At 46.2% G+C, this 16,721-nt stretch overlaps 1 protein-coding gene across 19 annotated transcripts in view; it reads left to right on the top strand.

The window, feature by feature from the left end:
• The window catches only part of znf536 (zinc finger protein 536), a 336,911-nt gene that overhangs the window by 252,982 nt on the left and 67,208 nt on the right, over window positions 1–16,721 (top strand). For 17 of the 19 annotated variants that reach the window (XM_078944692.1, XM_078944695.1, XM_078944693.1 and 14 more), the window contains one exon: window positions 5,731–8,012. In XM_078944692.1, the coding sequence (XP_078800818.1) occupies window positions 5,732–8,012 (2,281 nt within the window). In that variant the 5' untranslated portion in view covers window position 5,731. Of the gene's footprint in view, window positions 1–2,490; window positions 2,619–5,730; window positions 8,013–16,721 lie in introns of those variants that run through there. The other 2 variants (XM_078944689.1, XM_078944690.1) reach the window with 1 other exon arrangement.

The raw sequence follows: 16,721 nt of genomic DNA, 5'->3' as shown, positions 1-16,721 counted from the left end.
GAATGCTGCGCTGGCGGCTGCTGCAGGGGTCGACCGTGACCTCCATTGTACAGCGCTCCTGAGAGGGAGAGCCGTGCACACGCACGTGCACAGGCACGCACACACACACAGGTGGAGGCGTCCGCAGGTCCTCATCATCAGAGTGGGAATAACACCAGGGATGGTTATCATAAAGGGAGGCTTTGAGCTCCCGGCTGTCTTGGGAAGATGACTCTGGAACAATGAACTGTGGGAATCTGCTTGTCCCGCATTGATCTTCCTCCCATGGCATCCCCCTGCAAGGCTGTCAGAGCCACGGACGGATAAAAAGAGGCTCCGCATTCCCCCCCGCTCCCTCCCGGTGTCTTTCTCTTCTCGCTGTCAGGAGGGCTCGCACTGATCAGTGGGGATGAGCTGAAAGTTGAACTACCTGTTGACAGGAGCTCTTAAGCAGCCCTCAATGATGCATTGTTGCCGGCGGAGCCGCCTGTTCATTCATGCTCTCCGCACATCTATTCAGGCTCCCTTGCTGTTGTTTTCTCTGCTCTCTCCGTGAGCCGAGGTTATCGCATCCTCTCCATACTCCGCTTGGCCTCTAATTGTTCTTCGCTCCTGCACAATAAGCGTTGTTTTTGGCGTGTTTACGGGCTCGGGGAGACGTCTGACTTCTGCGCCACAAATTGGACGCCAGGGACGCGCCGCTTGCTCCTTATGGCGGTGATGCTGTTAGAAGATCAGCTGCACACCTGCTTCTTTAAAGACCCACTCTGATAAACAAAAAAACCCTGTGTTTTTGGTATTTGAACATGTTCCTGTGGCATTTCTCTGATGGTGGAGGGCTCATATAGAGACAATCATTCAGTCAGTTGGTCTCAGACTCTACAGGCTGTCGGGACTTTGATGGCGGATCTTGTCCTGAAGAGTAAAATTGTCCACAATCCTCCTCTTTCTGTAACGTGTTGCAGCATACAGATTCTCAGAGAGGTTTCAACATTTTTTCCGGTGAAAATTATGTTTTTGGTGTTTTTAATATGTTCATTTTGGACAACTATAAACAAAATTAAACTCAAAACATCATTTTTGAGGATTTCTTTGTTCAAATCGTTGTGAATCTGGAGTAGACGAAAAAAAAGCAGTTTGAAAAGCATATTGTTAGCGATGTCAAAAACACGCTGGGCGGGGCCACACGCTCCCTGCTGATGCATCCACCTGCAGTCAAATAGATCCACGAACGTCTTTGTTTAATGTTTTATGCTGGATGGCTCTTATATTGGCCGCCGTTCATGTTGCACCCGAAGTGTTAGGTTGGGGTTGCGAGGGGCTGTAAACCAGAGGGAAAGAGTGTAAACAGAGAGCTCTCAGCAGTGGGGAGGAGATGGGAGGCGGGGTTGTGCCGCCCACAACTCAGAGGTGAATTTCTGATGAACTCTTGCCGCTCTGCACCTAGAAAACGACATTTTTTTTTCCCGATTTTGCCTAAAATGGCATCATCAGAATTAAAAGATCACTGGGAAAACGTTGACAACAGCATAACAGAGGACTGGAGGGGGACATTTGGCAGCAGAACTCTGTTGGGGTTTCTGTGAAATGGCGGCGTCTTTGGTGGGGTTAGAAGGTTGTGATGGAGAGGTTGGAACAGCACGGATTGAATCCGGCAGGTGCCGTGCGACTGTTCCACTGCCCACCGAGTGTTTTCACCTCATTACAGAAAGCAATAATGCAGTGCAGTCAGAGTGCGAGAGAGAGGAAGGAAAACAAGGCAGCGCCTTTTTTTTTATTGGTTTAATTAGACGTCTCGCAAAGACCACCTGCAATAGAACAAAACACAAAGTGGCGTCTGTGGCGGCGCACCTACCAAAGCAGCGACTGACGCCTGCTTTGCAGAGAGGTAATTGATCTCTGCAGCTGAAAAGAGTCTAATCACTAAATATTTAGCATTCTGATCCGAACACATGCAACATATGGTAAACACCCACTTGGTCCCCACTGGTGTCATTAATGATTTGGGGCAGAAATGATTGAATCCAGCATATTGTGAACAATGATTGATTTGTTTAAAGCAATGACTTTGCTCATGAGGGCCTAATGAGGTATCGCATTTTGATAAGTTGACGGGATTCCGGTCAATCCAGCCAAAATAACACCTAATGGCTTTTCGATGCTAAACTTTCGCTCCAAACTCCGACTTCACGTTTCCTCGTACAGGAAGTTTCGGATTGAAGAGGAGCACATTTAAATCCCACGTGCGCTGAAGGTGCTCGCTGCCATCGACAGGGCAGAAATGAAAGTGAAATGCATTGTGGGGCAGGCAGTGCTGGCAATTAAGGCGAGGACTGAAAAGAAACCGAGAGCAATGAAATTTGCAAAGAGTACATGTTTACTGGTGCACGTGGTGCTGTGTTGAATATTAAACCACAGACTATAAAGACAACAAGTGAAACGTCGTGAGAAAATGCGAAAGGAAGTCTTTGTGGTTTTGGAGGTATCGGAGGAGCCGATGGTTTTAATGAGGCAGCCTCGCTGCACATGTCAGGAAATGATAAGGTTATACAGGTTAGAGTAACGGATACTGTACCAGCGCGCGGGTGCATCTGTTGCTGCGGCGCCGACTCAAACGGGACGCGTGGCAAAAGTGACCGGTAAGAACGACAACTTTAAAGGGGGGGGGGGGGGGCACGGCGAACTGTTGTCTGCAGTGGAAGGGTTGTGTTGAAGTGTGTGTTGATGTGAGAAGAGGAAGGAGGCAGTGGCGGCGCATGGGGCGGGGAGGAGGGGGGGGGGTCACATAAGAAATGTCCTTTTTAATCAGGGGAAAAAAATATAAAATGACTTGGGAGCAAGGCAAGCATATTAATGGGCCTCATTTGCATACGCTCGTCAGCCAGTCGGTAAAAACACACACAAACGGGATTCGTCAGTTCATTTCACATTATTCCATTGTCTATCTGCCTTTGTTATATGTTAAAGATAAAGGCAGAAATCAAATGGAAGAAAAGGGCAAGCTGCTATCTCCACCAAATGAGCAACAGCTCATCAAGCCGCCTCAAATCACAGATTTCTATTCCAAAAGGAACCGGCTCTTATCCGACGTGCACTCCCAAGCACATCAATATAAATGCTCCTATATATTTATAATATATAGCAGAGCCTTTATTTTCAGATGAAGTCGGGCTTTATGACACTTGTGAGGCGGAATAAGAAGAATTCATGAGGGGGGAAGCCCACGAGTGTCACATTCCTGCAGCAGAAACTGGTCACAGTGTGCAATTCATGTCCTCAAGATAAGAATCCAACACCAAGCCTGAGCTGGAGGGGCCGGTGACAGAAAGAACAGGCCCCCATTATGTCTGCTAACCTCCCATTGGAGGGAGGGGGGCAGAGGAGAAGATGTCAAATGACTGGGAGGCTCTGAGATCTTTTTTTTGGAGGACTATAATCGTATATGGTGGCAGCCGGCGTTACCAGGCAGCATGCTAATCAGCTTAATGAGATGCAGTTTTTTTGTTGACCAAAGCAGAACGGTGGTTATTGTTACTTAAGGCTCTGACCCCTGCGAGCAGCCAGGAAAGTGTGCGAGCAGATCCGTCCTCGTCTCCATCTGGAGAGCAGATGGATCCGCATTAGAACCAGTGTTGCTCTTTTTCTTAAATTATTTATCTGCTCGTGTTGTACATGCGAGATCAAAACACTCTCGAGAAGTTGGATTAGAAAAAAGAAAACAGCCAGGATGCATTTGGAACAGTAAAGAGCGCCAACACGACGGAGCGCCTCCTGGAACCATCCTGCGTTTAGAATGGTTTCAACAGGAATTGGATTTGAATCTGGATGTAGATGGAGCAACTTCACCCACCTTTGTTACCCTGTTGGACCTGTTGGCAAACACAACTTCGATTCTGTCCGAATTCCTTCACTTACTCCCCAACTCCTTAAGGACGCTATCCTTTAATGCTTTTCAGACACATCTTTTTTAAAACAGCAAATACAACGTCTCCCAATTTCCAAAGTGAAAACCAAAGTAATATAAACATGCAATGCATTGTGGTCTAAAAGAGATTCACCAATCTAGTGAGCGTCGACGCACTCTGGTTTTTTGTTGACGCTTCAGGGAAATTTCCAGGACACTGGACTTTGGAATTGTAGATTCCGACAACTCAACAGAAAGGTAAAGGCCCAATATGGGCGGCAGTAGCTCAGGAGGTTGAGCAGGTCGTCCAATGATCGAAGGGTCGGCGGTTCGATCCCCGCTCCCCCCAGTCAACTGTTGTTGTGTCTTTGGGCAAGACACTTCTCCCTCCCTGCCTCCAGTGTGGCTCCACTCTGTATGAATGTCCCGGTGATGGTCAGAGCGACCGTAGGCGTGAACTGGCAGCCACGCCTCTACCATCACAAAGTCTACATGAGGAATGAATGAATAATGGACGCATTGTAAGCGATTTGAGTGTCTGGAAAAGCGCAGATAAATCTAATACATTAATATCATTATTATTAAATGTAAGGGATAATGCCCGATGAGGTGTCCATTATCAGAAATGATTAGACAACATGGATCGGACGGTTGCTTCTACGAAGTCCATTAATTTCTCATAACGGACACCCCATACGGTATGATGGTCACTTACGAAATAAATTATATTAAATCAAATATTAGTACTTTTATCCTGTTATGTTTTTAGGTTCAAATCATTTTTCACAAGAAGCAGACTATTGAATATGCAGTGTGAGGCGTTGTCATGGGAACGACTCATCTTAAGAAAGTGGTTTACATGCTAAGCGTCATGTTAAGTGACAATTTCAGAGGGAAAGTTCATCTCTCACTGCCTGTTTCTGTCCAGATGATGAAAAAAGTTTATTTTAAAGAAACAAAGTTCATAACTAGTTATTTTAGATCAGTTTGACTGAAATATGGATGAACAAACTTTTTCTATAAACCTTTATTAATAAAACTACTTGTAAAAGAAAAAAAACTTTACTCTCTATCAAGCAATAAGGTAAACAAATCAGAAAGACAGACAACAAACAATTAAAAACTAAACTAAACTTCACGTTGCAGCTGATGTTAAAATTCAGCAAAGATCATCATAGAGACATTTGAAGGACAGACAACTGGGACAAACTGTCCACCTGTGTTCCAAGTTTCTGTTGATCCGGTTACAAACTGGCGTCTAAGCCAGCGCAGTAATATAGAACATTCTGGGTGTTTGACTGAAATGTATTTTTTTTTCGTGTCCTTTATCACTTTTTATTGGATCCCCTGCAGCCAATCAGAATAGAGTATTCACCCAGACCATGGTATAAGGGGTGCTAAGTTTATAAAGAGTGCTAAGTTGTGAGTAAATTTGGGCAAAGCCTTTGTTTCCTGGCAGGAAACTGAAATTTTCCTTGGAAAAGCAGCGAGATTCCCATCGAATGTAACACTCTGCTCTTTGTTTTAATTTTACCCGGTAACAAGTGTCGCGGCTCTAAGATGAGATTGTTGTGTTTAATGAAGGAACCCCTTTAGTTTTAAGAGCTTCTGTAAATATCATAATTGTGGCATGGAGGTAGCTTCCCCACAATGCCGTTGCTCCGTTTCATTAAGGCGTGTAATTGGAGGAATTGTGATAGGACAGGCACAAGACTAATTACAACCAGCTCGCTGTTTACAGAGTAATTATCGCATCCAAAAGGGTTTGGAGAAAGCCCCTCTGCGCTGACGTCTGCTCTGGGTGAAATGTCTTCAAACACTCATCTTTGCTGTGTTTTGGTTTCCAGGATGGAGGACTCCAGTTTGTGTCTTGGTGTATCATCAGCGGTGCCCGACGCCGACGTCCATCTCAGCAGTGCCGTGTTAAATGGCCGCTACCCCATCAGTCAAAAGCTTCACCAGCTGACCGCCCAGCTAGGACACGCCTTTCCAGAGCTGCACCGCCCACAGCAGCTTCCCGAGGAGAAGGCAGCCACGCCTTTGGACGAGAAGAGCCACCACGCAGCCCTGGCGAGCCAACCAATTAGCAGCCAGATGGCCCTGCTAGCCAATCAACTCAACAGGAACATCGATGCAGGGGCTCTGAGCGGACTGAACGGCCGCGTCGACCTGCAGCAGTTCCTCAACGGTCAAAACCTCGGCATCATGTCACAAATGAACGACATAGAAGACGACGCTCGTAAGAACAGGAAGTACCCGTGTCCGCTGTGCGGCAAACGCTTTCGTTTCAACAGCATCCTGTCACTGCACATGCGCACGCATACGGGGGAAAAACCTTTCAAGTGCCCGTACTGCGACCACAGGGCGGCTCAGAAGGGCAACTTGAAGATTCACCTCCGCACTCACAAGCTGGGAAACCTCGGAAAGGGGCGGGGCCGCGTCCGGGAGGAGAACCGGTTGCTGCACGAGCTTGAGGAGAGGGCCATCTTGAGGGACAAGCAGATGAGAGGAAGTGGCAGTCTTCTGCAGACCGCTCAAACTTTGGGCCTCAATAGCAACTCAAACACCCATCCGCAGCAAATCGGTTCAGCTTGTGGCCCCCCGCCCCCACCCACTCTTGCTACTCCTGAAACACTCTGCCAGCCCTCGACTTCGCCCAAGCCGACCGGAGCTCAAGATGAACAGTCTGTGAACCCGAGCACGGGCTTCCGTTGTACCTTCTGCAAAGGGAAGTTCAAAAAGCGGGAGGAGCTGGATCGCCACATTCGCATTCTTCACAAACCCTACAAATGCACCCTTTGTGAGTTTGCTGCCTCCCATGAGGAGGAGCTGATCAGCCACGTAGAGAAGGCCCACATCACGGCTGAAACCACACAGGGCCAGGGGCCCGGCGGCGCTGGCGGCATGCAGATGGCCACTGAGTTTCGCTGTGATGTCTGCGGCCAAGTGTTCAGCCAAGCCTGGTTCCTCAAAGGTCACATGCGAAAGCACAAGGACTCTTTCGAACACTGCTGCCAAATCTGTGGCCGCCGCTTTAAGGAACCCTGGTTCCTGAAGAACCACATGAAGGTGCATCTAAACAAGCTAGCCATCAAGAGCAAGCCCCCTCAGCACAGCGAGCAAGACATGGCCGCTATAAACAGCATGAGCAGCCTGGCCCAGGAAGCTCATGCCAACCTCTATTCGCGCTACATCTCCTGTCTTCAGGGAGGCTTCCTCTCACCAGACAAGCAGGGCCTCAGCGAGCAGCATCAAATGTTGGCTAAAGCTGGGATTGTCATGAAGGAGAAGGAGATGTTAGGCAAACTCCTTGGACCTATGGCAGGAGGGGTAGCACATGGGCTTGGCGAAAATGAGAAACGCTCACTTCTTGGTTGTCTCAACCTTGTGCCACCGCTGAAATCCAGCTGCATGGAGCGCCTCCAAGCAGCCGCCAAAGTGGCAGAGATGGACTCGCTCAATAGCTACCAAGCCTGGCAGATAATGGCCCGTGGAATGGAGATGGAGAGAGCCTTCCTGCCCAAGGACCAGCAGCACCCACCCCACGTGACTCCAGGGCAGGATGATGAGACAGGTGGAGCCTTGGCTTCTTACTCTAAAGATAAACAAGACTACTCCTTGATTGCTTCCAGTGATAGCTCTAAGCAGAAGCAGCTCTCTGATGCCCTACAGGCCTCTAAGGCCTCAGGTGGAGCCATGATGCCAATGAAGGAGGATGGCAGAAGCTTTGAAAGTCATCGTGACTTATTGCTTCACCATGTAAATGCTGAGGCTCCTGGAGCCTTGGCTGGTCTTGGAGGCCCCAACGTCGACTACGGCCTTTCCAGCCTGTCCGGCCTAAAGGAAAAGCCTTCTGAGTGTCCCGACTGCGGTCGGGCCTTCAGAACCTACCATCAAATGGTTGTCCACTCCCGTATACACAGCAGAGATGGCAGAGGCATCGACGAAGCTCTTCACCAAGGCGCAGAAGAACGCCGAGGTTCAGCCAGTGATCCTGAGTCACAGTCCATCAGCCGATCCACCACCCCGGGTTCATCCAATGTGACAGAAGAGAGTGGAGCCGGGGGAGGACAGTCTCAGACAGGGAGCGTCCAGGATGACAGTCCACATCCTTCTTCACCATCCTCAGGTAGGACACCAGATGCTAAAACCAATTCTAACATCCTGTTTAGTTGAAATCCCTCAGTAGATTTGGGTCCCAAAGCAGTTTTTCCAATGTGCACAGGTTTTGACCCTGGAAGTTCAAAAGAATTGGATTTAATTACAAGTTTTTAAATTGACGAGCAAATGCGCAGAAGTATAGATGGATTTCATTTCAAGCTAGTTTTTTTAGATTTGTGATCTTTGCCATTTTGACAGGACGTGCCATTATCAAACTTCTTCCATCGTGAAACTAAGCAAATTTTGCAAAACTGAAATCCCTCTGACGCTGTGGGAGCGCAGAGAACTGGATGTTCTCATGTCACTCAAAAACACTCTAGCACACCAGCTTTTAGTGCAATTTTGAATTCAGCATAAAAATGTATGATGTTGGTCCAAAAATGGCCTGTCCAGGTTGAACTCCGCCTTCGCCCAACAGTAGTTGGGATAGGCTACAGTGACCCTGTGATCTTGAAGGCGGGTAAGTGAGTTTGGAAAATGGTAGGATGGATGGATGGATGGTACAAAAATTCCACTCATAGAATTTTTCAAAATAGTTGAAGCCAAATTCTAAGTATGCATATTTACTGTATGTGATGAAGTTGTTTAACACTGGAGTGAATGGGGACTGGATTAATCACCCTGGTGGTCACATACTGAAGTGTGTTGGCTCCACATTTGTTTCAAATCAACCTCAAGAAGGAAGTAAGCAAGCCCCCCTCATTGACACCACGGGTTTTCTGGTAGTGGTTTGCAAGCTGTAGTCGCCCTCATTGCCATATTTTCCCCAACATCCTTAAACACATGACTCTAAACCAAAGAATCTACCCATCCATCCATCCATCCTCTAAAAATGGATTCCAGTTCACTAATTCCCATTCAGGGTCAGTGGGATTGTGGGACCTACCAAGATCTTGTGGGCGGGGTTTTCCCCGGACAGTTCCTTAGTTCGTCCCAATGACCTCTGTTTAAGGAGGTTACAAAACAGCATGGGTGCCCATACATTATGGTATGCAGACATATTCCGGAGCTGTCTCCGCACAGACGTGAAGACAGCGGCGCCACCGCGGCCTTCCCCCATCGCAGATTGGCCGTCTGAATCCCCGAGGAACAAAAGCAAAGACGAGGAGCGCAGGGACGCTCCTGCTTTAACCACAGCGATTAATAAATGTCTTTAATAAACACGTCGGAGAAAAGCAGCCCCCTCCCCTCTCCCCTTCTCCAGCAAACACAGCCCAACTGGGGCTAGATAAGTGTATGTTTAGTGGGATTAAGGGAGGCTCATTGCTAATGATTACACAAGTTTTTAAAGGTAACTTTTGCTTGCTCCTCAGGGCACAACACTGGCATTAAGAATCGCGCGCAGTAATTAGGTCACGAATTCGCGATAATCAGTCGGTTTAAGCTAAACAAGACACTAATTAAAGATATACATATAAAGCAGGTCAAAAAAATTAGCGAGCTTCATTCGCAAGAGCGAGGATGTGCTCTTAAGTCTTCTGAGAAAGAAAAACACATAAATAGAAATATAAATATAAATCAGAGTGGCTTAGCTTAAGGCTGTAAGCAACTTAATTCCACCAGTGGAGATGAAATTGTTTATTTATTCACAGAGGCATGAAGTCCTTATCATGCCTCTGTGTAGTGTGATGGGTTTGAACATGGGACAGGCTATGTTTATTTTAATCTAAGAAATAATAACAGACAACCCACCCCCACCCCAATTAGGAATTAATGAAAATGAGAGTGAGATAAAAACCTATTTTCTTTATAGAGACTATTAAACATAACACTTTCTCAACAGGCTTGGGTGTGGGGGGTGGAGGGGGGTGCAGCGGATGTAATTATCTTCTGAATTTTAATGCTGAAAGTATTTTTCTCCATATCTAACACACACACACACACACACACGCATGCACCCCTCTTCCTCAGCATCTTCCTCCTCGTCTCAGTCTCGACTTAAGCACCTCAAATCTGATGGGAAGGGCTTTGAAAAGCTGTTTACCAACAAACAACGTCTCTTAAAACCACCAGAATTCACCAAATGGTTTCAGTTACAGGTCTGTTGGGTGGGATGGGGGGTGGGGCAGAGTTAGATAAACTGTTCTAACCATTGAGAACTGGACTGAGTGACCCCCCCCAAACAGGAAGTAGCCAAAATCCCATAGACTTCTGTAGAGAAATAAACTGCAGTTACTCAGTCCTCCTATTGGTCAGAAGAACCGTTCTCCATCTGATACCTTTTGTTTTTTAAACATGTTCTTGATGATCCTCATTTTATGTATTAATATTTTTTTCTGTATTTTAAGTTATTCAAGTTATAAACTGACCAATCAGATGGCTCAGTAAAAGTAGGTGGAGCCTGCTGGCCCCCAACGTTCAAAGGGGTGGCCTTCCAAAAAGCTCACGCCTGATTGGAGGACGTCTGGCTTCAACATAGATCGCCACAAAAATGACTTGTGGCCATAGGTGAAGCGTTTTCTATGGTTGATGTCACTCACTCGGTCCAGTTCTCAGATGCTTTTACCAGATTCTGCTTTGTACGGGTAACATTTTACAAGGAGTGGTTTATTTAAATAAACCCCACACAGCGCAGCTTTTGCTTATAGTGATTGTTATAAGAGCCAATTTGTTTTCTTCTAAAGTCAAAATTTCAACGTTTTTGTTTCTCCGTGAAACAAAGACAGTTTTCTTGACTTTATCGGAGCAGAATTGAGACCTTTAAAGTTGCATGTGTGTGATGAGGAGTTAGTTCTTTAAAAGAGTTCCTGGTTGAACAACAGAAACCTTAATGATGCTCGTTTTTACCTCTTCCTGTGTTTTTTGTCAAGAGTGCCAAACTTCACGACTCACACGATTCACTTTTAGACCTCAGGGACTTTCAAATTAGAAGCTTTGATGTGTGAAGAGTATGTGTGGGGAAAGGTGTCATGCATCGCCTCTGCATGCCTTTGTTTGGCGCGCGTGCACGTGTGTGTGTGTGTTTGTGTGTGTGTGTGTATGTGTGTGCGTGTTCATCACACTCATCAGTCTCGAACAGGATGTGGCCACTGTACCATTGTGTTTACCTTAATAACTCCTTAAAGTGAAGCTTGTGATTTTTTTGTCGGGGCGTGCGAACACCTGCGCGCGTGTGCACGTGCAGGCCTAACCACCTACCCGCAGCCATCCTGAGTTAAACTTAATAAAGTAATCAGCAATAACATCTCAACTGTGAAAGAAGGTCAGCTGTGCTGCGTTTGTCTTTGAGATGCTTAAGAGTGAAAAAGAGAGAAGTGCTGGGGGGGGGGGGGGGGGGGTTTGACGGAGGGGGGGGGGGGGGCTGAAAACAAAGGCTTCTGTCAGAGATGTCCTCTGAAGATGCTCCTCGGTAATCAGCTGACCTTGAGCACATCTCAGTTCCGATGGGAGGTCGTCCGTTTTACCAACCGCCGGGTTTCAGCAACAGGTTCACCGGACATGAGGGGGGGGTAGGGGTGGAGCCTCCCCTCCCTCCCCAGAGGCCCCTCCTCTATACTCTCATCTCAAATCACCTCCTGGCTTTTGTGGCTAAATGTGTGGAAAACTGGCATTTGGAAGCACACGGCTCCTAAGGCCCACTCCTACCTCTCTGCTCCTGGCTGCTAAAGACTCGTTCACTCCCTCCGGCTGCCTGCGTCTCTTTCTGGGTGCCTGGAGAATCCCCCCCCCCCCCCCCCCCGTCTACATTTTCTTTTGCGTTGAACATGGCAGGGATTAGCCCGCATATCCCTGGTCTTACCACGGCTCAAACGAGCATGCGAAAACGCTTGCTCCATACAAATTGAAATTGGATTTGCCAACTTGACGCCTTAGGTTATAAAGCGTGGATATTCGTCTAATTGCAACAGTACAATGGGGGCGTAATTACACATGCAGACAAACTGTTACAGTGTAATTACTGTGTCATTGAAACAGGAATAAAGTAGAATTGAACCAGATCCAGACCAAAATGCTACGTTTATCATCATATAGCTATTATCAACGGGAGTCGTAGCGGATATCATCAACTTTACAAACTTCTCTCTGGGGTTCTGGAGATCTGAAAGTAAAACTATTGATTCTCTGAAGTAAAATTCTATAGATAGTATTTTTTTACGATTGCTGACGGCTAATTTCGCTTTGCTGACGCGCAAACACAAACGCAGAGAGTCCACTGTCGTCCAGGCGGCTCTGCAGGGCAAAGTGACACCTGACGTTGCTGGAATTGGCTCCGCCCACATCAACAATGTTCAAATACCGAGGCGGGCAAGGCTAAAGGGGAGGGGTTTGTTAGTCATAACGCAAACGCCTAACGACTTGTTACCGTTGAAGTCGTTGGGATGTTTCCGTCTTCTCGACGTTTTCTCGTCTACACCGTTTCTTGACATTTGCTGCATTTTCATGAACTGCAGCAGGTTTATTTAGCAAATGGCCAACCCTGCAGCTCCGCCTACTAACTGTTGGTGGTCTTAACGTTTTTGACCTTTTAATGTGGAAATGGTTTTTTTCAAGCATTCAGAGCAAAAGAAATACCAGAAACCAGACAAACAAAATATATATATATATATATATATATATATATATATATATATATATATATATATATATATATAAAGGGAATGGGGGGAAACCAACTTGTTTAACTTCAGCTCTGCTTTGTTTGACTTAACTTTTAATGTTTTTATTTTCTCTACCTAAAGGATCATCATCCAGTTCTAAATTTCGGGTCAGTTATTTCGACTTTATCAACACGTACAGCGCCTTGTTTGTCTGCGGTCGTCTTAGGGCGCCATATAAATAAATAAACTTGAACTTGAGCTCTTGATGAGCCGCTTTAGGTGAAGTTTGACTGAAAAAAGAGGTGTTTTCACCCGGAGCTTTCCGGTCAGAATGCGTTCTGACTCGGTTCTTTTGAGGAAAACCGGAACCGCAGAGCACCGAGAAGAACGGATGTCAGGAAAAGATAACCTAAACCAGACTGATGATTCAAAACCTGAACCTGAAAGTTAAAAAAACACAACACTGAAGCAAAAAAGTCGTTTCTCTAAAATAAAATCCAATTGTAAAAGTCAGAAAATGTTGATATTTAAGTGAAAAAAGTGTAAACATGGTTAAGTTTAATTTTTTTTTAATTAAAAAAAGTAACATAGAGTTTCTTGGGTTTGACTCTAGGGGGGGCTACGGAGTAAAACTTGATTGATCAGAATTTAAAACTTAAAAAAAAAAAAACAGGTTACAGGTTAACCATAAAACAAGCGAAGAAAAAGACCAAATTTAGCATCAATTTAATGTTTTTTTGCCTCAAAATAATAAATAAAAATTAAAAAAAATCAGCAATTGTCCAGAAATGTTTGCATTTTGATGAAAACGGCGTCTTGGGAATTTGTGGGCAAGGAAGTGGTTTTTGAGGATTTGAAAGCATCTGCGCGCGCGAGCGCCACTCCCTTCGTGCGCCACTCCCTCCGTGCGCGTCGTGCACATAAACTCCAAAAAAATAAAAGAAGCCTTTTTTCCTCATGTCTCCAGCCTGTAGAAATGACTTTGTCTTTGTAATTGACATCCGCTCCTCTAACACAACCGCCCTCCCCTCCTCGCCATTCTTCTCTATAATCACAGAAGTCTGTGGTTACTAACCTGCGCTCCTCGCCCCCCAACCCCCCCGTTTGAAGGAGTCTGGCCTGTCATATCTGTATTTTTTATGTGTCACCAAACTGAAATAGACAGTCATTGTGTTGGCGGCACATTCATTCCCGGCGCTGTATTTTCGTACAGTAGGTCAGGACTCTGGTGTCTGCTAAATGATAAAAGTTCTATTCAAACACGCTAATTGTCAGTGTGCCGCTCTGATTGACGGGCCTCGGATAAATGCAGACTTAGTATTTTTGTGCACGCTCGCGCGTTATAAAAGGCCAATTTATTTCTCTGTTCTCTTTCTGCTCGCAGTTCATTTGATTTCTCTGCCCCCCCCCCCCCCCCCCCCCCCCTCCAGCTCCACCACCTTCCCGCCCGGCTCTCAGCCTCCATTTGTAAATATTACCCGCGGTGGGAATTAGCCTTTTTTTTCAGATTTAAGAATTTCAATTGGGTTTGATGGTGGTGACCCCCCCCCCCCCCTCCCCTCCATTCCTGAGCGGATATCAGTGGCCGGCCGCGTCCTTATGAAACATTTATCAGCCCCCCCCCTTCCTCCCTTTATGTCCTAATGATCACGTTAGGATTCCCCCCGCCGGCTTATGGAGTCAGACGAGTAGAATGGACTGGAGGATCATGGGAAAATGACAGCAGAAGAGGGGGGGGGCGCTATGACAGGCCAGTCAACTCCAAACTGTTGCCAAAACAGGCGCGCCCCCCCCAAAAAAAACAAAAACGAGCGCTCGTCTTCTGTTTTATGTTTTTGTAATTAAAACATAATATTTATCTTTTCACAACAGAAGGCTGCCTCGCGCCGTCAGGTAGGCTGCGTGCATATTAATATTCGTAATGCCAGCTATCTGCTCAGGTGTCACGCCGCAAACGCCGCTTTGAAACTGCGGCTCCTCCGCGAAACAAACCGGGGCCTCTTTCAATCAAAAGTTTCCCTGCTCGACTGGGGGGGCGGGGAGGGTGTGGGGGGCGGCGGCTCCCTCCCCGCGCCGGCGACAGCTGTCCGACTCCGTCAGCGTGGGATTCCTGAGAAATGAGGCAGCGAATGCAAATGATGGCGGCGGGATTCGTGTTGGGCGGGTCATAATGACCCCCCCTTTTCTTTCTATCATTCTTGAATTTTGCCCCCCCCTCCGCTAATCCTCTGCTCTTAACCCCCATTGACGGGTCACATAAAAAGCCTTTGTGTCACCATCCGGCGGCAGAAAGCTACACGAGAAATTAGCTGTTTTTCGTAGCCGCGGCTATCTGCTCATCAAAAAGAGGAGAGGAGGCTGGAGGCAGGCAGGGAGGTGGGGGGGGAATTAAGTCCAGGGATTAAGATCTCTGAGCTTTTTTCAACCCCCACCACCACCACATTCCAATTGTTCCTAAAATATTTGGCAATGTCAATTAGTAAGTGAGCAGAGCTCGCTGATGAACACAATTTTCCGGGCGACTGAGCGCCCCATTGTTGTGGAGCGAACAGCAGATTTCTGAGGTCATTATCATTCCCTGTTAGCCTGCCCAGCTGCTCTCCTCGTGGCTCCAGCCAAACTCTCCTCTTTTTTCTCGCTCTTTATATATCATCCCCACCCTATCAGCACCACCACCCCTCCCTCTAGTTCGAGTCAGCGGGGGCCTCATCCAGATAGAGTGGAGGGAGGAGGGAGAGGAGGGGAGGTTTCTTGACACCACTTCCTGTCATCTGAGTTTTCTCTGTTTAGAAAGAATCTTGAGTTGTTTTTTTTTTGCACTTCAGCAGATGAGAGACACAGACCTCTTATGTTGATTTTACTGTTACAATGGGCGGTTATGGATGTTCTAACACACGAGGCATATATTTGTATAAACCCCTTTTGTATTTAAGGCTAAACTTTAAATTTGACTTTTTTTATTCCCTAATTATTATTTTTTCTAACTTGTCCTGTCCAGCAGCTGAACTAATAGGTAAGAGCTGTTATCTCAGCTGCTGGCAGATAAGAACTTTCAACCTCTTGTGTTAGATATGTTACCGTTTCAACAGAGGGTTATAAATCACTGGACACATGAGGAGTATATCTGTTTAAACTGCTTTTGTATTTGAGGCTGAACTTTCCATTTTGACTTTTTATTTCTTTCCTTTACCTATTTTGACCTGTCAGTCATCTTAGCAAATAGGTGAGAGCTGATGGTCTCCTCAGCTGTTACTGTTAAAAAATGGATTTCTAAATCCTCGGACAAGTGTATATTTGGATAAATCCCTTTTGTACTGTAAACTTTCAAATCTGACCTATTGCTTTCTGTTTTTTTTTTTTTACTTGTACTGTCCAGTAGCTGAGCAGATAAGACCTGAGGGTCTGTATTGTTGGACAAAAGTCATTGTTACAGTAAGGGGTTATGAATCATTTGACACACAAGGAGTATATTTGTATAAACTTGTTTTTTTTTACCTTTCCTGTCCAGCATTTGAGCAAGTAAATAAGAGTGGTAGGCCTCTTGTATTTACATCTGTTAAAGTTACAATAGGGCAGGGCTGTCAAGAGCCTCAACCCTGTCCCCCCTTACAACCTAAATCAGCTGTGTTTAGCCAATCAGCATGTGGGATTTCTTGATTCAGCTAATCAGAAAAGATAAGATAAGATAGGACTTTATTGATCCCCGGAGGGAAATTCGGTTGTCACAGCAGCCAAAAACAAGAAATATAGCAGTTAGAAAAAGACAAAAAACAAAGTAGCTATGAGTACGAATAAAATAGTAATAATACAAAGTGGACGTAAAAGTACACATCATAAATAACGAGTTAAATAAGGTAATAAATAACAGCAGCGGTTTCAGCAGTCCTAGACCGTGTTGTTGAACAGTCTGACTGCTGTTGGGACGAAGGACGGTATCCGGTATCGCTCCTTTTTTGCACTGGGGGTGCAGCAGTCTCTGGCTGAACGAGCTATCAGCAGCAAACTGGTCAGACAGGACTGGAAAGCAGGGAGGATCGTGGCTCCTGGGGGCCAGGGTTGGCCAGCCCTGCATTAGGGGGTCTTTGCAGGGCTGGGTCTATGAACAGGTATAGTTGAATAAACTCCTTTTGTATTTGAGG

The sequence above is a fragment of the Oryzias latipes genome, chromosome 3, assembly GCF_053564925.1.
Source record: "Oryzias latipes strain Hd-rR chromosome 3, Olatipes_Hd-rR_3.1".
In the NCBI taxonomy this organism is placed as follows: domain Eukaryota; kingdom Metazoa; phylum Chordata; class Actinopteri; order Beloniformes; family Adrianichthyidae; genus Oryzias; species Oryzias latipes.
The sequence above is the reverse complement of the archived record's forward strand: the minus strand, read 5'-3'. Positions and strand labels throughout refer to the sequence as shown.